General features: G+C 44.3%; 2 protein-coding genes and 1 pseudogene across 2 annotated transcripts; 2 read left to right on the plus strand and 1 right to left on the minus strand.

The window, feature by feature from the left end:
* Positions 1-424: 424 nt before the first annotated feature.
* Positions 425-15,126, minus strand: POLR3GL (RNA polymerase III subunit GL). The gene is made up of 8 exons (XM_066261705.1): positions 15,047-15,126; positions 3,832-3,999; positions 3,340-3,469; positions 2,462-2,530; positions 2,053-2,109; positions 1,741-1,814; positions 1,513-1,620; positions 425-635 (listed from the first exon to the last, which is right to left on the minus strand). Exons 2-8 carry the CDS (start codon positions 3,955-3,957, stop codon positions 549-551), a joined length of 651 nt encoding a protein of 216 aa, XP_066117802.1. The 5' UTR covers positions 3,958-3,999; positions 15,047-15,126; the 3' UTR covers positions 425-548.
* Positions 5,486-7,030, plus strand: LOC136322563 (U2 small nuclear ribonucleoprotein B'' pseudogene; annotated as a pseudogene).
* A 2,541-nt stretch (positions 15,127-17,667) lies between the features above and the next one.
* ANKRD34A (ankyrin repeat domain 34A) lies at positions 17,668-20,781 on the plus strand. The gene is made up of 2 exons (XM_066261706.1): positions 17,668-17,825; positions 18,307-20,781. The coding sequence occupies exon 2, from the start codon at positions 18,486-18,488 to the stop codon at positions 19,971-19,973; it is 1,488 nt and encodes a 495-aa protein (XP_066117803.1). The 5' UTR covers positions 17,668-17,825; positions 18,307-18,485; the 3' UTR covers positions 19,974-20,781.
* Positions 20,782-21,658: the final 877 nt, after the last annotated feature.

Genomic DNA, 21,658 nt, shown 5'->3' on the forward strand with positions numbered 1-21,658 from the left:
TATAAAAAAATGGGCAAGGGCATGTGTACAGCTATCGCATATCTAACAATCCCAGTTCTTCTCTCAACCCTCCTTTCTCCCTTTCATACAATGAAGACATTGGTCCTCTGCCCTTTCCCCAAGACATCTGAAGCGATACAAGGGCAGAGGGAGCGGGAGGGTAGAAAAAGAGAGCTGTTGTCATTCCTCCATTACTATCTCCAGGGACTAAACAGGTTATCTGGACTCTGAGCAAATGATTTGCTTGTCCACAAAGCCAAGTAATAGGGACACTTAATTTCTGTATCCTAAATCAGAAAGATATGAAAGCCAAGGGTGTTGTTTAGGGCAGTGATTTTTAAACTTTTTACACTTGGGGGCTGTTGAAAATAAGAGAATTATTTCAGGGACCATTAAGGCAGAAATAACCCTGAGCAAAAACAAATTCAATTGAGATCATTGGGTCTATAATCTTCATACAACATTGAGGTGGTTAACTCTTTCACAGACCGGCCCGAAATTTCTGGCGGAGGACTGGTGGTTGAAAAACACTGGTTTGGGGTTCTTCTTCAGTATATAGCCTCATCCATATTGTCATCACTGTCACCCCCAAAGTCCTCTCCATTGTCAAAATATGACATGATGTAATCAGTTTCCTGGAATAGAAAATAAAGAAGTCAGGCATGCATTTGGCATTCTCCAGATCCCTTCTATCCCAATCACACCATTCCAGGCCTAGAAATCCCTTCCAGTTGTAGTTCTCTCTTTAGAAGAGCCTATGGTTATATAGAGTGGAGTGAAGGGCATTTGGGGGCACTATCTCCTTTGAGCCTCCCAAACCTCTGAAGAGAACATTCTTTTTTTTTTTTTTTAAGTGAAAGGTGGGGAGATAGACTCTGAAATTCACCCTGAGCAGGACCCACCCAGCAACCCCATCTGGGGCCCATGCTCAAATCACCCAAGCTATCCTCAGGGCCTGAGGTCAATGCTGAACCCACTGGCTGTGATAGAGAAGTGGGAGAGGGAGGGGAAGAGAAGCTGATGGTTGCTTCTCATGGATGCCCTGACCAGGGCTCCAACCCAGGATGTCCACACACTGGGCCAACACTCTAACCACTGAGTAAACCGGCAAGGGCCTTTTTTTTTCTTTTGAGACAGATAGACAGGAAGGGAGAGAGATGAGGAGCATCAACTCGTAGTTGCATCATTTTCATTTATTGCTTCTCATATGTGCTTTGACTTGGGCATTCTAGCCAATCCCTTGCTCAAGCCAGTGACCTTGGGCTTCAAGCCAGCAACCATGGGATCATGTCTATGATCCCACGCTCAAATCGGCAACCCCACGCTCAAGCTGATGACCTCAGGGTTTGGAACCTGGTATATCAGTGTCCCAGGTCAATGCTCTATCCACTGTACCACCACTGGTCAAGCGAGAACATCCTTGGTAAACAGAGTTCAGATCCCGAGTTAACAAGGGCAAGAGGACAAGAGGGCAAAAGAGAGGAACTGCCAATGGAAGGAGGTCCCCTTCACCTCTTCATATTCTTCTTCGTCATACTCCTCTTCTTTCTCTTCCTTTTCTTCTTCTTCTTTTTCTTCATCTTCCTCTGAGGTTACTTCTTCTTCCTTCTTCTCCAGGTTCTTATGTGAAAATGGATAGGAAGACAAACTCAGGCTTAGCTCACAGATGGGAAAAATTGAGGCATACATGGGCCAAAGAGGATGGAATAGATCTGGGTCTCTATACACACTTCCTCCTACCTCTAGTTTCTGTATTGTTTCCTCTTTATCTTCTGTGGTCTTAGGGTGTCTCTTGGGGAGCAGAATGGTGGTCCCTGGTGAGATAATCAAAAAGTGATCAACACCACAACATTAGAGAGCAAACTTCTTGTTAGCTTTCTACCCACCTTCCTGCAGAGACCATGTCACTCTGCTACCCTCATGTGGCCACCACAGCATCCAGCAACAATACTGGGTGCTTTGTGTAGGAATTGGGAGGGCTGGCAAGCCAACTTGGCCCTCCAGTTGAAGAAGGAAACCTCTCTTTTTCCTCATTTTTCCAGATACACTCACGCTCCTTCTGTAGCTTCCGCACTCGGATCCTTAGCTCCCGTGGTAGACGTCGCCAATCTGGGAATAGTGGGAATGTAAAAGTCAGTAAGACACTGCCTGGGATCTCTTATGAATGATGACTGGTTTTAAAAACGAGATAAGGGTTGAAATAAAGCTGAAGAAAAAAAGGGCTGGGTCAAAGTTGCTTGGAACAAAATGATGGCTTGGACGCCTCCAGGGGAGTAAGGGCTATTTAATAGGTTTTTAGGTAGAGCTGGAGAGTGTTTGCTAGCATATCTAGAGCTACAGTTTATAAATACTGAATGGGGTGGAGAGGGGACAGAGGAGGGTGAATGGAGTGGTGGCTGGTGGCTTGAGGCATCTCAAATATTTGAATGACAGGTAGTCAATGAAAGGGCCCATTACCTACCAGGGTTCCAATCGATGGCATTGTCAATCGGCCCTGACATCTGATATTTGTCTGAGTAACGCTCCACATCTGAGGGGTCAGAGGCCAAGGATCAAAGTTTTATCCTTTCAGGGGCCACAAACAGTGTTGTTCCTGAGGGTGACCCTCTCAATACTTGGGAATATCCGTTCCCTCAACCCTAACCCAAAACCCAAGGGGTTAGCTTCAGTGAGGACCTTCAGCAGCCCTGTAACCTCTCCCTTTGTCATCTAAAATCACAGTGGTTTTGTTATCTCCCTTTACCCAAAGGCATGACTATATCAAGAAGTAGTGTGGTATAGGAAAAGTATACTAGAGAGCAACACACCAAGGTTTCCATCTTCCCTTTATTCCTTGTTCATGGGGTTAACTTAAGTCTTTACTCCCTCTGAAATTCAGTCATAAAGCACCAGTTGTCAATATCCTGAAATATTGTACTTCCCCAGCAGTTAGTATATATCCACTATAACAAACCTCCCAAATGCACCCCCTTCTCCAGTCCCTCGTGGTCTCCCTGACTTCTCCAGATCCAATAACCAAAAACATTATACTTTAGTTAGCAGTGTACCCCAGAGTGTCTGTAATATCCATTGTTAAAAATTATAATACATCTCCTCATTTATACATGTGAAAAGGGCATCTTAATACTTAACCTCCTACTGTCCCAAGACTATTGTGAGACACAAAACAAATCATGGATACTGTTATGCACTTCAAATGTGGGGGTAATTATTATGATCTCCTCAGTTAGACAGTGAGCTTCCTGCGCCTCTTCTGGTATCTCTGGCCCCCAATAGTACTGAATATAGGGCGCTGGTTATGAAAGGCACTCAGAACACGATGCTGGCATTCCAACTGACCTCTCTTGGGAACAGCTGGCCGAATGAAATAGGGGAGCTGCCTCATGGCCCCTCGTAGCTCTTGCTTCAGTGCCAGGACATATTCTCCTTCCTCTCCTGAGGGCAAAGGTACTGGGCGGAACTCCAACAGCTAAGGAGGCAGGGGCAGTGGTCAGTCCAGGGAGAAAATGCTGGAGTACAAATCCAGGAGGGTGTCTCCCCCAAATTTAATCCAGCTCTCCTCGTTATCCTTTGAAGCAAAGGTTCATTTTCCTCAAGCAGAGGTTCAAAGGATAATGAGGGGAGCAACACAGCATTTTGAAAGCTGGGGAACTGGGATAGAGAGAAGTGTAGACACTTCCTTGCCTGGAAAATATCCCATGTGAGTTGGGTGCACAGAGACAGGGAGGAGCAACATGAAGATGGTTTTGTGATGGCCCAGGAGAAACCCAGGATTATATACAGTCAGCCAGGGGCACTTGGGAGGCTTGGGGAGGGAGGTCAGACACTCACGGGGAAGAGTGGAGAAGGTTGTAGAGTGGGTGGGGGCAGAGCATCCCCCTTCCCTATACCCACTGCCTCCATGTTGAAGGTCAACTGGCCCCGGCCCCGGCCCCGGCCCCCACCCCGGCTGGCCATGGTGAAGGGGGCCTGGGTATTCAGAGATCCAGTGAGAAAAACCTGATAAAGACAAAAACAAAGAGAAAAAGTACAGTAGAATGGATGGAAAGCGAAGGGGGTATAAAACACTTAATCCCTGGGACCTGAAAAGCCAGTGTAATTCAACAAATTTTGATTGAAAAGCCATAGTGCCAAGCAGGGTATTTCTAGAACTATAAACATGGCTGAGACATGGTCTCAACAGGACAGATAACTACAATATAGTGAAACTGAAGCACAAAGGGGAAAGTGATTAGACCCTTGGATAAAATTTCCCTACATCTCTAAGCCAATTTGGTATTTATCACCATCTGAATAGATATCTACATATGACCTTTTAATTCCTTCTCTCCCTGGCTTTCCAAACCCAACCAGGCTCCAATTCAATGCTTTTTTTAACCTCCAAGGTGAGCAATGGTTTATTAGTGAACAGAAACTACACATGGAAGATTGCCAAGCGAATGACTCAGACCCATTTCAGTGCCCAAGTCAATGCATTTCAACAAAATATGTATTAAGCGTATGCCATAAAAAAAAAGTAGTGTGTCAGGCACTGTGGGGGCACAGGTATGCCGTGCCGTCAATCTTACTGTCAGTGGTGGTGTGGGTGGCAGTGGGGAAAGAGGAGAACTATTACAATCAAACTGATCTTTTAAAACACCACTTGGAAGCACAAAACTTAGAATTGGAAGAACTCATAGAGTCCTGTAGTTCAAACCCCTTCCCAGTGTAGTACTCTGTCAGCTGTTAGCTATTCTGCTGCTGGTGGCATTTTCCTCAGGCTGTCCATTCTGTCCCACGGCAGCCCATTCCACTGTGATCAATTCTCATGAACTGAAAACTCTTCCTGCTACTGAACTGAACTCTGCCTCTTGTCATCAGCAGTCTTGAGGGAGTCAGATGTAGCTAGGATGGGGGATAAAGGCACTAAATGAAAATGAAACTTGAAAGAAATGATACCCCAGTAGCAAGGGACATATCTAGCACCCATATCTTTGTTTCTAATACCATTGTCTAATAAAAGGAACTAAGGTTTCTTGGAGAAATGACTGATTCTAGAACTGGGGTAGAAAATATACAAGATGAGTCTGAAGTTATCTTCTAGTGCCAGAAAATAAGGAAGTGCTAAAACAAAACAAAAAACCAACAACACACACACTGGTGGGGGCTATGTCAAAGGCACATAGGAGTCAAATGAAAGCATTCCCGATGGCAAAAGCTGAAACAATTTCAGCAATAAAATAAAGTTGTAGTGGATTATATACCAAAAGTATAAAATAAATATCCATGAGTCCATACCACTTTTTATTTATTACTATAAATAAATTATTAAATAAATTAACACATGGGGAAAAATACAAAGCTCTCGTGCAGAATTCCAAATACATTATGTATACTCCCCTAAAGACGGAGAGATGGATAGTAGAACTACCCTCTCCTTAAGTATGAGCTGCATATGGGAATTTTGTCCAATACAATTTTTGGAAGGGGGGTAAGTAACTTTAAAATGGAGAAACTGGACAAGTATTACTTCAGTCAGGAGACCAACAAGGTCAATATCAACAACATTAAATCATGTTGTTAGTATGTACCCTTAATACTGAAGTGATGAAAATGGTACTCTACCACTTTATCTCTGTGATCCTCCTCACCCAAACCCATAACCCCAGTCTAATCATGAGAAAAACATCAAATTCCAGCAGAGGAGCATTCTACCATAAACCTCATCAGTACCCTTTAACACTGTCAAAGCCACCAAAAACAAGGAAGGTCCACCCTTCCATTGTAAAAGAGGTACAGCTGTCCTCATGGTTAGCATTTAAAAATTTTTTTTATTTATTGATTTGAGAGAGAGAGAAACATCAGTTTGTTGTCCCACTTATTTATGCATTCAGTGGTTGATTCCTTTGTGTGCCCTGACTACAGATCAAACACGCAACCTTGGCATATTGGGATGAAGCTCTAACCGACTGAGCTATCTGGCCAGGGCCCTAGTGGTAGCATTCTTAGAAATAAAGAACACTCTATTCTTGCAGGACATGGTACCCATGCCAACCTGAAGCTATTTGAACAATTTTACTCAAAAGATGGATAGCAGATCAAACCATAAAAAAATTGAAGATCTCCATATGCCCTGTTTTCTCAGTTTGGCCATGTGGTACATATTGTGCCTTTTTTGTGTGTGTGTGACAGAGACAGAGAGAGGGACAGATAGGGACAGACAGGGAGAGAGAGAGAGATGAGAAGCATCAATTCTTTGTTGTGGCACCTTAGTTGTTCATTGATTGCTTTCTCATATGTGCCTTGACAGGGGGGGTGGGGGTGGGGCTACAGCAGAGTGAGTGACCCCTTGCTCAAGCCAGTGACCTTGGATCAAGCTAGCGACCATAGGGTCATGTCTATGATCCCATACTCAAGCCAGTGACCCCGTGCTCAAGTCGGTGATCCCATGCTCAAGCTGGGTTTCGAACCTGGGTCCTCTGCGTCCCAATCCAATGCTGTATCCACTACACCACTGCCTGGTCAGGCTATATTGTGGCTTTAAAGACCATGGAGATGAGGGGACAAGCCTTTGTTATATTTAAAGCACTGGTCTTATTTACAAACGCCTTGAGACAGTTACAAGGATTTCCATTTCATGGTAAACCAATATGAATCCCTTATGCAAAAACAAATTCTGATATAATATCTAAAATGTGTGGCACTTTTGCTGACAAAGAAAAAACATTAAAACTGTGGAACAGACAGAAATGACTAATAATAAAAAACTTGGTCAGGGAGCACCAAGTTCAGCTAATACCCAAGGAAATGCAACACCAAATCCTCAGGTCCCTGATTACCCTCTAAATTATATTTTATTCCTTAATAAATTACCAGAATAGATTAATGAGATGATATTATCCATGCTGTTTAATCAGTTTCTTGTTCAAGGAAGTACATTTGGTACCTGGGAGGCATGACATTGCATTTACTGAATTTGAATGAAAGACAGGCTGGAGCTGCCAGGGATGCCTCACAGTGATTGAAGATCACACCATCCCATGCCAGGTAGATCACCAATGCTGAGAAATTACATTTGGGATAGTTGTCTTTAAAGGACTTGATATTATTTATAGTGTTAGTTTTGATAACATTTAGTCTGACTAATTTAAAAGTTGGGGGTGGGAAGAAGTGAAAGTAAAATTTTTGTGTAGATTTTAAAAAATTACCTAGTATTTCTTTAGCCTTAGTGAACTATGAAATGTAAAGGCCTTAATTTTGTACAATAAACTTTTATTTCTGTTCTAAAAAAAATAAAGAATAGAAAAACTCCATGTCTTTTTCAAAAAATTTTTTAATTTTTGTTTTTTTAATAGAAAAAGCGACAGACAGAACATCATCTGTTCCCGTATGTGCCCTGACCAGGGATTAAACCCACAGATCAGATGATGCTCTAACCAACTGAGCTAGGGCCAGGATGCCATCCCTTTTGTTTTCTGATTACAGGAGTAATATACATTTATTCTAGAAAACTAGCAAATACATAAAGGTATAAAGAAACATACCTGTTACTTCATAATAACCATCATGTAGTAATAAGCATTATTAACCCTTTGAGTAGTGAGTATTTTTCATGCTCACTGACCCCTGGAAGTAAGTTTTTTTTCAAAAAATTAAATTAGTTTCAGTTACAGTTTTATTAACTTAAAATCACGTTTGTTTGATAACCAATTTATGGAAACAAGAAGAACATACATTTGCCTTTTTTAAATGTTGCCTTACACATTTTTTCTCCCTAAGTTAGAAGCACGGAGGCAGAGAGACAGACTCCCGCATGCGCCTGACCGGGATCCACCCGTCATGCCCATCAGGGGGCGATGCTCAGCCCATCTGGGGCATTCCTCCGTTGCAGCTGGAGCCATTCTAGCACCTGAGGTGGAGGCCATGAAGCCATCCTAAGCACCCGGGCAAACTTTGCTCCAATGGAGCCTTGGCTGTGGGAGGGGAAGAGAGAGACAGAGAAGAAGGAGAGGGGGAGGGGTGGAGAAGCAGATAGTCGCTTCTCCTGTGTGCCCTGACCAGGAATCAAACCCAAGACTTCCACACACCGGGCTGACACTCTACCACTGAGCCAACCGACCCGGACCACCTTACACATTTTTAAAGTTTTTGTACGGTCATATTCTGGATGGTCAGGAGGCACGAGGACATACATGAACGTTCGTACTACTCAAAGGGTTAATATTTTAATATGTATCCTTTTAATTTTATTTCCATGTATATATATACAGATACATGTATATATATACACACACACATATTAAGACATGTAATATGACATGACAACTAAGTGTAATGCGGTATGAAATCCTGCAACAGAAAAAGAGCAGTAGGTAAAACTAAGAAAATATGAATCAAATATGACCTCAAATAATTATAATGGGCCCTGGCTGGTTAGCTCAGCTGTAGAGTGTCAGCCCAGTGTGCGGAAGTCCCAGGTTCGATTCCCAGTCAGAACACACAGGAGAAGCAACCATCTGCTTCTCCACCCCTCCCTGTCCTCCTTCTCTCTCTTTCTCTCTTCCCTTCCCACAGCTATGGCTGAATGGTTAGAGCAAGTTGGCCCCGGGTGCCGAGAATGGCTCCATGGCCTCGCCTCAGGCGCTAAAACAGCTCGGTTGCAAGCAATGGAGCAGCAGCCCCAGATGGACAAAGCTTCATCTGGTAGGAGGCTTGCCAGGTGGATACCTGTTGGGGTGCAGAGAGAGTCTTTCTCTCTGCCTCCCTGCCTCCCACTTAATAATAATAATTATTATTATGTGTCAATATGGTTTTATAATTGTGACTAATGTACCATACTAATATATGATGCTAATAATAGGGGAAACTGTGCCTGGGCATATAGGAACTTTCCTTACTATCTATTTGTTGTTGTTGTTTTTTCTTTTTATAAATCTAAAGTTGTTGTTTTTTAAAATTTATTTATTGATTTTAGAGAGGGAGGAAGGGGGAGAGAGAGAGAAAGACAGAAACATTAATCTGTTCCTGTATGTGCCCTGATTTGGGATTGAACTGCAACTTCTGTGTATCAGAGGACGCTCTAGCCAACCGAGCTATCCAGCCAGGGCAAATCTAAAGTTGTTTTAGAAAATAAAATCTAGCCCTGGCCAGATTGGTTGGTTAGTTAGAGCATCATCCCGAAGCACAGAGGTTGCCAGTTTGATCCCTGGTCAGGGCACATACAGGAACAGGTGTTCCTGTGTCTCCCCTGCTCTTTCCCTTTCTCTCTCTAAAATCAATAAAATAAACATTAAAAAAAGTTTAAAAAAAATAAATAAAATCTATATAAAAAAAATTCAATAGCAATTTGAAATTCACAATTTTTCAAGACCTTCCTTGTTTTTGATGACCTGGACAATTTTGAAGAGTATTGGTCAGGTATATGATAGGATGCTCCTTTGTTGGAACTTGTCTGATGTTCTTCTACTGATTAGACTGGAGTTATGGGTTTGGGGGAGGAGGATCACAGAGGTAAAGTGGTCAAGTACCATTTTCATTACTTCAATATTAAGGGTACATACTAACAACATATTAGAGAACAATAAGAAATAATATAGTATGTATCATAATTAAGATCTCTTAGTGATTCATAATATAATTGTTCCCACAGTCCAGAGAAGGGAGAAAACTAGGAGGTCTGGGACGGTGAGGGGAGGCTTAAAGAATCAGAGTCTCAAGCTTGGAAGAGCCCTGAGAAATCATGCACTCGGCCCAACCTGTGGTGGTGCAGTGGAGCAAGCATCAACCTGGAATGCTGAGGTTGCCAATTTAAAACCCTGGGCTTGTCTACAGCCATACCACCCTGAACGCGCTCGATCTCGTCTAAAACCCTGGGCTTGCCTGGTCAAGGCACTTAACGAAAAGAAGGAAAGAAGGAAAGAAAAGAGAAGAAATCACGCACTCATTCTTGAAACAAATATTTATTGAGCATCTACTATATGCCAGACACAATGCTAGATAACAGGGATCATAATTAATCCTCTACTCTAGACTGGTATTCTTCCTCTGATAAACCATACTCAGTATATTGTTTTGTTGGGTTTTTTTTTTTAAGTAAAAGGAGGGGAGATAGTGAGATAGACTCCCACATGTGCCCCACTGGAATCTACCTAGCAACCCCTGTCTGGGGCTATGCTCCAATCAACTAAGCTATTTTTAGCACCTGTGGCTGATGTGCTGAACCAACCCAGCCATCCTCAGCTCCTGGGGCTGCCACTCAAACCAATTGAGCTCTGGCTATAGGAGGGAAAAGGAAGAGAAGGGGGAGTGGGAGGGGAAGAGAAGCATGGTCGCTTCTCCTGTGTGCCTTGTTTGGGAATTGAACCCAGGATGTCCATATGCCAGGCCAATGCTCTATCCACTGAGCCACTAGCTGGGGCCCATATTTAGTAAATTGATATTCATTTTCTATTTAAATATCTTTAGTGAGAGAATGCCCTATCTTACTTTGCAGATCTTTCCATATTTGGATATTTGTTCCTAGATTAATATCCAACAAATACTCTAGACAAGAAATATATGGCTCAATGAAGGGCATTATGCAAAAAATTATTGGTAAAAATGATTTTTAAAAATTTATAAAGTAATCTAAGTTGTCAAACACACATAAGCATATGTAAATCAAAATGTTTTTAAAAGATCTACACCAAAAATTAACATTGGTTAATTTGAGGTGTTTTTATTGTTGTTGCTTATGGGGGTTTTTTTTCTTTTATAATTTTTTTTCTTCTACACTGAATAGCTAGTTTTTGTAATAGGAGAAAAATATTAATTTAAATTTAAAAAATATATAGCAACAATAGATGAGACTAATAATATGTAGTAGGAAGAAAGGGATAGAAAAATACAGGTCAAAGGAATTTGTAATATATCAAGTCCAACTGCCACAAAGAAATATAAAGAAAAAATGGCTGTTAGTTAATAGATTAAATTATGATCTGATTGAAAGAGCATATTAGGGGAGAGAGGAAGTCTCACAGACACTGGAGAAGGAATAAGAATTCATCACCATGTCTTCAGGCCCTTTCAAGGGAAAGAACACTAATCAGCTAGCTTAGGTCTCTTTCCACGTGACAGATAGATACAGTTCTAACCATGGAAATGGGAGCTGTTATGATTGCAAAGCAGTGAGGCGTCTGAGGAGTCAAGAAAAGTCTGTAAATTTTGAGGTTAGATCAATCTAACTCTGTTTTCACATAGCTATCAAGTGACTCCCAAAGAAGTAGGGGGAAAGATGACAAAATTTTATTTAATTCGGGTAATAAACTGGCATTTGGGAAGCTAAACCATTTATCTCTACCTCACTCACCTGAATAATTACAATGAGTCTCTTATATTTAAGACTGTAATTGGCCCTGGTGGGTTGGCTCAGTGGTAGAGTGTCGGCACATCAGCCTGGCATGTGGAAGTCCCAGGTTCAATTCCAGGTCAGGGCACACAGGAGAGGTGCCCATCTGCTTCTCCACCCCTCCCCCATTCATTTCTTTCTCTCTCTCTCTCTCTCTCTCTCTCTCTCTCTTCCCCTCCTGTAGCCATCACTCGATTAGAGTGAGTTGGTACCAGGCACTGAGGATAGCTCCGTGGCCTTTGCCTCAGGTGCTGAGAAGAGCTCAGTTGCTGAGCAATGGAGCTAAGCCCCAGATGGGCAGAGTATCACCCCCTAGTGGGCTTGCCAGGTGGATCCCAGTCGGGGTGCATGCCAGAGTCTCTGCCTCCCCTCCTCTCACTGAATTTTAAAAAAAATTTTAAAAAAATCAGATTGTGAGTCTCAATTCTTGAAGATATTTGAAGTCTCCCATAATGTGGTCCCAAACTACTCCTCTTTAATACCAACCCTCCCCAGTGTTCACCCCTGCATTCTCCTTCTCCAAAATCAACATCAATTCATAAACATACCCATTCCCAATTATGTATAACTGTGTATTATGGTATAAGTTACTGAGAACAGGCTGCAACAAAACATACATAAAAACAATTACATCGAATTTAAGAAGGCAGTACATGTAGTGAATCCAAGTTCTGTTGTTTCTTAGCTACACAATCTTCAACAATTTATTCAATGTCTCTAAACTTCTTTCTTCATCTATAAAGTGGGAATAATAAAAATAAAACTATTTTAATTCATTCAACAAAATTTACTGAGTGCTTATTATGCACCAGGGACTGTCCTAAGAGATCCAGGGACTGAGGCCTAGGATATTCTAATGTTTAGACTTTCCTATATTTGCAATAAATAAGACAAAGAATTAACACTCATTAAATTAGAATCCATGGAAATCCAAATGGAAATCATCCCAAAAGAATAAATGTGCAAAGGACATGAATAGACAAATGACAAAAGTACCAATAAAACCACTCTTTATCAAACTGACAAAGACTTTTTAAAAATAAATGTTAAATATATATTACAAAATTTTATTTATTAACTTTAGAGAGAGAGGAAGACAGAAAGAGAAACACTGATTTGTTGTTCCACTTATTTATGCATTTATTGGTTGATTCTTATATGTGCCCTGATCAGTGAGATCAAACCCAAGACCTTGGCATATCTGGACAATGTTCTAACCAATTTAGCTACCAGGCCAGGGCTAAACTGACAAAGATTTAAATAATAATCAGGCTGTCATGAGTTTTATTGAGACGGACACTCTCATTGTTCACTGGAACACGATATTTTGAGGAAGCAATTTGACCACTTGAATCAACAGCCTTTTTTTTATTATTAATTTTAATGGGGTGACATTGATAAATCAGGGTACATATGTTCAGAGAAAAGATCTCTAGGTTATTTTGACATTTGATTATGCTGCATTCCCATCACCCAAAGTCAACAGCCTTTTTTAATGTTCATATCCTTAATCTACTAATCCTATTTTTAAAATCTATCCTAAAGAAATCAACATATATATATATAGTCAGAGAAATAAGTTTAATGATTTTCAACAAAGAGCTATATTCATAGTAACAAAAATTCTGAAATAACTTAAACAGTCCAACAAAAAAATGAATGCCTAAAAAAGTTCAAAATACCCATTTTAGGCTATTATGTAGCAATAAAAATTACTTCAAATAACATTTAAAGGCAAAAAAAATTCACAATATAATGTATTTCCATGGGAGGAACATGATATAAAATTGCATTTATTGCATGGCTCTATTTATGTAATATACAGTGTGTCTGTAAAGTCATGGTGCACTTTTGACTGGTCAGAGGAAAGCAACAAAAGATGATAGAAACGTGAAATCTGCACCAAATAAAAGGAAAACTCTCCCAGTTTTGAACTACTCAGTGCAGTTCAATGTGGGCTCACACACAGATTTTTTAGGGTTCCTTAGGTGGCTATCCCATATAGCCTCTACAGACTCGTCACTGACTGATGGCCTACCAGAATGGGGTTTCTCCACCAAACTGCCGGTTTCCTTCAACTGATTATCCCACTGAGTAATGTTATTCCTATGTGGTGGCGCTTTGTTATAAATGCACCAATATTCACGTTGCACTTTGGTCACAGATTCTAATTTAGTGAGCCATAGAACACACTGAACTTTCCTCTGTACCGTCCACATCTTGACTGGCATGGTCGTGGGCTGCTCCACTGAATACATGGTGTTACATCATCATCTGCACAGACGCATATGCTGCCACATAATCCTACAGAAACTGGGAGGGTTTTCCTTTTATTTGGTGCAGATTTCACATTTCTAACATCTTTTGTTGCTTTCCTGTGACCGGTCAAAAGTGCACCATGACTTTACAGACACACTGTATATACATACATACATATGTATATATGTATACACACAGAAATTGAAAGGATACATATTAAAATCATAATAATAGTTATCACTAAATCATGGTTATGAAATAATAGGTATTTTCCCTTATACCTTTATGTGTTTCCAAATTTTCTAAAATAAATTATATTTCTTCTATAATCAGAAAACAAAAGGAATGGATGTTCTTTACTTTTAAGAATGTTACCACTAGGACAGCTCTCTGTCTTTTACAATGGAAGAGTGGAATGCATTCTGTTGATCTATGTATTTGTTTAGAATATTTGTTGGATATTAATTGAAGTACAGCTATCCAAAAATGGGATGACCCTCAAAGCAAGATAAGGAGTTCTTTTACTAAAATCGATTAAATAGAAGCTGGATAAATTATGATTGATCAGAGGAAGGATGCATGTCTACAGAACAGGATTTATTATGATCCCCATGTCTACCACTGTCTGGCATATAGTAGATGCTCAATAAATATTTGTTGAATAAATGAATACATGATTTCTAAGGGTTCTTCCAAACTTGAGACCTTATGATTCATAAATCACCCCCACCCACCCACCCAATCATCCCAGTCTTCCTAGCTTTCTCCCTTCTCTACCTGTGGGAGCAATTATATTATGAACCACTAATTTTAAGAGACCACTTAATTTATATTGTATTGTATTGTATTTTTTTATTAATTGTCCTCCACATTAGGAATTTAAATTCTGCATCCCCAATTAATTCCCTTTAATTAATGTTTATTGGACACTGTGTATTAAGTATTAGAACCTGCCCTACAAAACCTTATATTCTGAGAACAGAAACATTAAAGAGGGAGGGTGCACTAAGTACTCTAATAGAGGCATGCATAAAATGCTAGGGAACAATTCTGAAAAATAAAAGCTACAGGTAGGAAGTAGATAACCTTTCAGCAGGGTCGGGATATATAACAAGTCTGTCAGGCTCTTAGGGGAATAATAACAGATTTCAGGAAAGCTGATGCCATTGCAAAAAGTCAGAAGTATGAGAGTGAGTCTTTCTCACTTTCTGCTTTAATATCTCGTGCGGAGGCTCAAAAGAGAATACGGTTTTCTGATATACTAATTAATATAGCGATGGAGAAAGGATAGGAAGCCAGAACGGGGCTGATCCAACAGACTGCCAGAAAGCTTTGTCTATCTATCTCACAGCTTGGCGCTGGAGAACTAATTTGGGAAATGTGGGATACAACCAGGTCAGAGCCACCAGGTCGGAGCCTTACCTGCTGCCCCTCCCCCACGCGGAGCCCAAGCTGCAGCCAACTTGAAATCTGCCTGTCTTCCTTAAACTGGTGGCGCTCTAGGCCCGCCTCCCGGAGCTCCCCATTGGTGATTTCTCCCCGCCAATCTAGGAGAAGCCAAGGAGGGAGGTCCGCCCACTTAAAGCGGGTCAGGAGACCTAGAGAGGGAGCCAGGCGGAACCCCGGCTCGGGGAGCCAGGAGCGAACAGTAATGAGGTTGCAAAATCAACCAGGGTCCGTTATTTCCGATTTCATCTCACATGGAGGAGTCACTGGCTAGCGAGAGTTCACATAGGGAGCCTGACACTCAGATCTCACCCACGGACTCTGTTAAAGGAGCTCCCACAGAGAAATGAACCCCTGTAAAACCTGCTCATTTGAGATCAGTCTTTTTGTGATTGGCTTCACAGCTTGGCCTCTATTCCATTACTCCAACCTTCCTTTCAATCCTAATACTGCTTCCCTCTAGCACCAATGAATACTTCTTTTCTTTAAAAAAAAAAAAAATCCCTGTGGGTTGCTGCCATGTTTGTGAGAAGGTGGGATGAGGGTGTGGGGAAGAAGGATTAAGAATCAGAGAACCGCCTGAACAGACGGTGTCGCAGTGGATAGAACGTCCACCTGGAATGCTGAGGTCCCAGGTTCCAAACTCTGAGGTCACCAGCTTGAGCTCGGGCTCATCAGTTTGTGGGGGTGGAGGTCCTAGGCTTGTGGAATCATAGACATGATCCCCATGGTCGCTGGATCCCAAAGGTCGCTGGCTTGAGCAAGGGGTCACTGGCTCGGTTAGAGCTCCTTGGAAGGCACATATGAGAAAGCAATCAATGAACAACTAAAAGTAGCGTAACTATGAATTGATGCTTCTCCTTTCTTTCCATTCCTGTCTGTATTCTCTCTCTCAAAAAAAATAAATCAGAGAACCAGAGTTTCCTGCATTTTCCATTGCCTTCCAGCTCCTCCTACTCCTTGATAAAGGGGGCAGGATGGGGAGAGGAGTCCTACTTACACACACACACACACACACACACACACACACACACCGGAAACAGAGGGAAAGAGTTCAGAGTGGTGATAAAATATAGGAGTGAGTCAAGAATATCCTAGATTGTCCTGGCTGGATAGCTTGGTTGGTTAGAGCATTGTTCAGAAGCACAGAGGTTGCCAGTTCGATCCCAGGTCAGGGCACATACAAGAACAACTTATCTCTCCCTCCTTTCCTTTCTCTCTCTAAAATCAATAAAATAAACATTAAAAAAAATCCCAGAGAAAATGACCCTGGAACTAAAGCCTCAACTTGGAAGGCTGTAGGGGTAGTAGCAAGTGTCCAGTCTTTTGAATGGGATAGAAACAGAGCTGTTAGGCTTTGGGGGACTTGCTTAACTTTACTAAGTCTCCGCTTCTTCATCTATAACAAGAAGATAATTTCTTCCTGATAGCGTTGCTGTGAGGATTGGAGATAATGTATGTAAAGTACTTAGCACATAGTTAGTGTCCAATAAGTGGTAACTAGTAAAAATGGATGACTTCCCTGCAAATATTTCTTTCCTCCTCCAGGAACATTATTTTTAGTATCTTGTGTCTGGTCACCTCCAGCCTCTGAATTATCTCAGGTGAATTTTCCAGATCCTTGGCATTTTTTCCTCATCCCCCACTTTCCCTGATGCCTTCCAGCTGGACACAAACTCATTCCTAAAATATGTAGATGAAAGCTATGGTAACCATGGAGACAGGGCAGGTGGCAAGGAGAGGCAGAGACAGTGAGAGAAACCTATTGAACACATAGAGGAGAAAGACTTAAGGAGCGATTTGGACAGAGACTTTCAAACAAGATGGAAAAAAATTTGAGTATAAGCAAGAGGAGTAAAGAGATTAAATTAGAGAGGATGTGTTACAAGGTTCTCTTCTGTCTGCCCCTTTTCTACACCCCTCCCCAAGAATATGGGGAGAAGGTATCTGGGAATGCCCCTTGCTTCTTCTAAAAATGACACAAGATATCCACCTTTCTTATACTTATTTAAGAGGTCTGTACAAGGGAGCTGAAGTCCAAGTTTATCTGTGCTGTGTGTTCCATTTGTGGGGAGGTGGAGTGAGGATGTACCACTGTGTCTGACTCCAGATCGCCCAGATATTTAAACTATGAGAAGCCAGCCTGATCTCTTGCTTCTCTCTGCACACTATGGACTCCGGCTGTGTATCCCAATCGCCGCTCTCCACCCCTCTCTCCACAGTGTGCTTATGCCGGGTGTGGTAGGTAGGTCAGGTCTGGCGCCCACGCACGCAGCAACATACCGAGCGAGAATGGGGATCTGCTGATGCTCAAGGAAGAATTGGTTTGGTCTCAGTCTGAGTCGCAGAGGAATCTCCTAAGGAACATTTGCTTGTTGGAACCGAGGGGAGGTCAGCTAAACAAGGGAAATCAGGATTGCAGCCTCTAGGTTTATGTGTGCATAGTTGGGGGAACGTTGGTGTCCGACGCCCCCACCCGCAGAGACTAGGCTATAAATAGCAATGCAGAGCTCCGCCTTTCACACTCCCACCTACCCCACCCCAGCTTCTCTCCTCCCCAGCCGGCCCTGTGCCCAGGGCGCTCCGGGAGGAGGGACCAGGATCCGGTGCCCGGGCGCAGATACTGACACCAAGGGAATCAGGTGCCCCCCCACACACACGCCATGTGGGCTCCCGGGAACCTGGCTCCACCACCCCGGCTGCCTGTTGGCCCTGGCCTCAGTCCTGGCTGGGCGGAAATTCTGCGGACATTCAGGTATTTATTTGGGTGCACAGATTGGGAGGGGAAAGCGCCAGGAGTGATGGGGGCCATAGCAGGGGCAAAAGGAACCCCTGATTCCCCCCACACACACTCGTTTTAGGTCACAAATGCAAGCTGCTTCCCTCTTCCCATTTAATTTATGGGGCTGTGGCAGCCTAAAAGAGGTTAGGAATAGGAATATGAGTGTGAATGTATGGGTGCATGTGCGTGGGTGGGTGGCGTTCAGCATCCTAGAAAGGGGTATTCCAAGTGCAGATAAGAAAAGGGGGATGCTGGAAAGGTCCTGATAAGCCGTGGGGTGAGGGTGGGGATGCGGATATCTCTGAGCGTGCACGTACGCATTTGCACGCGCGCTCGTCCTTTAATGCGGGTGCACCCTTCCTACCTCCTCAGGCATGCTCTTGGGGGGAGGACGCGACTCAAGGCAAGAGTTAGAGAAAAAACTGTGTGCCGTGTCTCCCCTTCCCCAACCCAGGTCTTTCCACCGGTGCCTCAATTTCCGGGCCTGAATTCGTCAATAACATCTCATTTTCTCGCAAGGATTGGCTTCGCCACTGAGCCCTCAGGCATCTTCCAGCCACCACCCCACACCCCTAGCTTTCCTCAGCAGGTCCCAGTCCCGGCTCCATCAGTCCTCTCACCCCTGCCGCAGCTATGCTGCACACCGAGGGTCACGCTCTTCTTCGAGCTGTGGGTCAGGGTAAACTACGCTTGGCCCGTTTGCTCCTGGAGGGGGGCGCCTACGTGAATGAGGGTGATGCCCAGGGGGAGACTGCGTTAATGGCAGCCTGTCGGGCCCGCTACGACGACCCCCAGAACAAGGCGCGCATGGTACGCTACCTCTTGGAGCAAGGCGCAGACCCCAACATCGCAGACCGCCTAGGGCGCACCGCGCTCATGCACGCTTGCGCTGGGGGCGGGGGCGCTGCAGTGGCCTCACTGCTCCTTGCCCACGGCGCAGACCCCTCAGTCCGAGATCACACAGGCGCCTCAGCGCTTGTCCACGCCCTGGACCGCGGGGACCGCGAGACCCTTGCCACGCTGCTGGACGCCTGCAAAGCCAAGGGTACGGAGGTCATCATCATCACCACCGACACTTCGCCCTCAGGCACCAAGAAGACCCGGCAGTATCTTAATTCTCCACCGTCCCCAGGGGTGGAGGACCCTACTCCCGCTCCTCCTAGCCCGGGGGTCTGCACGTCGCCTTCGGAAATCCAACTGCAAACCGCCGGAGAAAAACGAGGATTGTTATCCCCTCGCGCCCAGGAAGAAGAGGAGAAACGAGACGTATTTGAATTCCCTCTTCCTAAGCCCCTTGATGACCCTTCCCCTTCTGAACCGCTCCCCAAACCACCCCGTCACCCTCCAAAACCACTCAAAAGGCTCAACTCCGAACCCTGGGGCCTAGTGGCTCCTCCTCAACCGGTCCCACCCGCGGAAGGTAGGCTGGGGATAGAGCGCCTGACCGCAGAATTCAATGGCCTGACCCTGACCGGCCGACCCCGTCTTTCCAGACGTCATAGTACCGAGGGCCCGGAGGAACCGCCCCCGTGGGCCGAGAAAGTGACAAGTGGGGGTCCCCTCTCTCGCCGAAACACCGCGCCAGAAGCTCAGGAGTCTGGTCTCCCTTCAGGGTTTAGGCAGAAACTGAGCCGCATGGAGCCGGTGGAGCTCGACACCCCCGTAAGTCTTTGCCCTGACTCGCCGGAGTGCAGCCGCCGGTCCCTGGAGCGCCGCCGCTACAGCGCCTCCCCGCTGACTTTCCCTCTGGCCGGCTCCGCAGCCTCTCCGCGCCAGTCCCAGGAAAGTCTGCCTGGGGCTGTGTCTCCGCTAAGTGGGCGGAGGCGGAATCCGGGGCTGCTGGAGCGGAGGGGCTCGGGAACGTTGCTTCTGGACCACATCTCACAAACGCGACCGGGTTTCCTGCCCCCGCTCAACGTCAGCCCCCATCCTCCCATCCCCGACATTCGCCCTCAACCCGGAGGTAGGGCGCCTTCGCTGCCCGTCCCTCCCCAGGCGGGGGCGCCAGGCTCTCCCAGGACCAAGCGCAAATTGGTGAGGCGCCACTCGATGCAGACTGAGCAGATCCGCCTGCTAGGGGGCCTCCAGAGTCTAGGCGGACCAGGGGAGCCAGGGCGCTGAGAAGAGTGAGAGGAGCCAGGAGGGTGGGGATCAGGACCTTGATGGGACGGATGAGAAAACCAGCTCTCTCTCACACACACCACGAACATAAGGGTCTTTGGCATGTGCTCCTGGGCACAGTACACGAACATACAGGCAAATGTGTCCACAAGCACAGTTATTCTTATTCGCAGGGAAGGGTAAGTACTCTATTTACTGGGCATATAGATACATACATTCATGCCCTGGTCACTTCACATGCATATGAGAATTACTTGTGTCTCCAGAGGTACAGCACACACGGGGCTATTTGTGCCAGGGCTCCAAATGGGTCCGAAACTCACTTGCGTTTGTTCAGAAGCAGTAGGGAACCCCTACTTATGGGTAGTCTCCAATCTCTGCCTTCCTAAAGAAGCAATCCCTAGCTTTCCATGTATGCCCTGCAACACAGCCTGCTCATGATTTTGCACACTCTATCCTCTTCCTGAATATGTCACCTGGTTCTGTAGGTCTTGCTTCTTGCTCCACGCCTGGCTCCCTTGTTCACTCTCTGCTTCGAGTCCTAACCATTGTTCAAGATATCACCTTCACTCTCCTCGAGTGTTTCCTACAGCAATCCCCAGCCTCAGTTCTATTGCTACCCTTCTTACTCTAAGCTTTACTTCTCAACTTCCTGCTTTTTGTTTCCACCCTGTTCCCCCAAACAATACAACAGGTTGTCTCATTTTCCCAGTGGGGGGAGGGGCATGGGCTCTAACTGCTCTTCTCTCTCTCTCTGAGTCTATGAATACCCCCATGGGTAGAAGTGGGAGTAACCCCAAATCACTCTTCTCGCCACTTGACATATCAAATAAATGTGTTCAAAAGTCTCCCTTTTGTCTCTCCTGCCAAGGGGTGTGGGGAATGAGGAATGGGGAGGGAGATTGATGTTAACTATAGCTATAATGATTTAGGCAATACTTAGAGGTTCTACCTACCTTCTTTTCAGGAGTCCAACTGACCAACTGTGGTTGTAGAAAAAAGGCAAGTGTCCTGTGTCCTCAAAGTTTTAAGGCATTTGACATGCTTTCATTTCCCCCAGTCTCCCCTATATCCATCCTCAAATTCTTTAACTTAAGAATCCTACAAAGAGTTCCTACCTCCACTATCAGCAGATATATCCCAGTAGATTAACTGTGTCTTTTCCACCAGACCAGGTGTGGTACAGTGGATAGAGCATCAGCCTGGGATGCTAAGGACGCAGGTTCAAAACCCTGAGGTTGCTGGCTTGAAGCCCAAGGTCTCTGGCTGGAGCCCAAGGTCCCTGCAAGGGGTCACTAGCTTGGCTGGAGTGCTCCCTCCCCACCCCCATCAAGGCACCTATGAGATGGATGAACAACTAAGGTGCCACAACTATAAGTTGATGCTTCTCATTTCCCCTCCCTACTTGTCTTAAAAAAAAAAAATCCCTTTTTCAAGATTTCTATATCTTGACCACTCACAGGTTTTCTTCTGGTTTCTGACTTGCATCTCTCTGGGTGCCTTTCATTCATTTTCTTCTACTTCTGGCTTCTATTTCCCCATTAGTTTAACTACAGTGGAGTAAAAATGGCATGATGATCAACTGACAAAGGGTGTGTTGTGTGTCTGTAAGAGTTCTTAGAGGAACCCAGCCCAACAGGTTCTATGAACAAGGGTACCTGTCTTAATCTGCTCTCTGGACCTCT

The sequence above is a fragment of the Saccopteryx bilineata genome, chromosome 2 (assembly GCF_036850765.1).
Source record: "Saccopteryx bilineata isolate mSacBil1 chromosome 2, mSacBil1_pri_phased_curated, whole genome shotgun sequence".
Taxonomy (NCBI): domain Eukaryota; kingdom Metazoa; phylum Chordata; class Mammalia; order Chiroptera; family Emballonuridae; genus Saccopteryx; species Saccopteryx bilineata.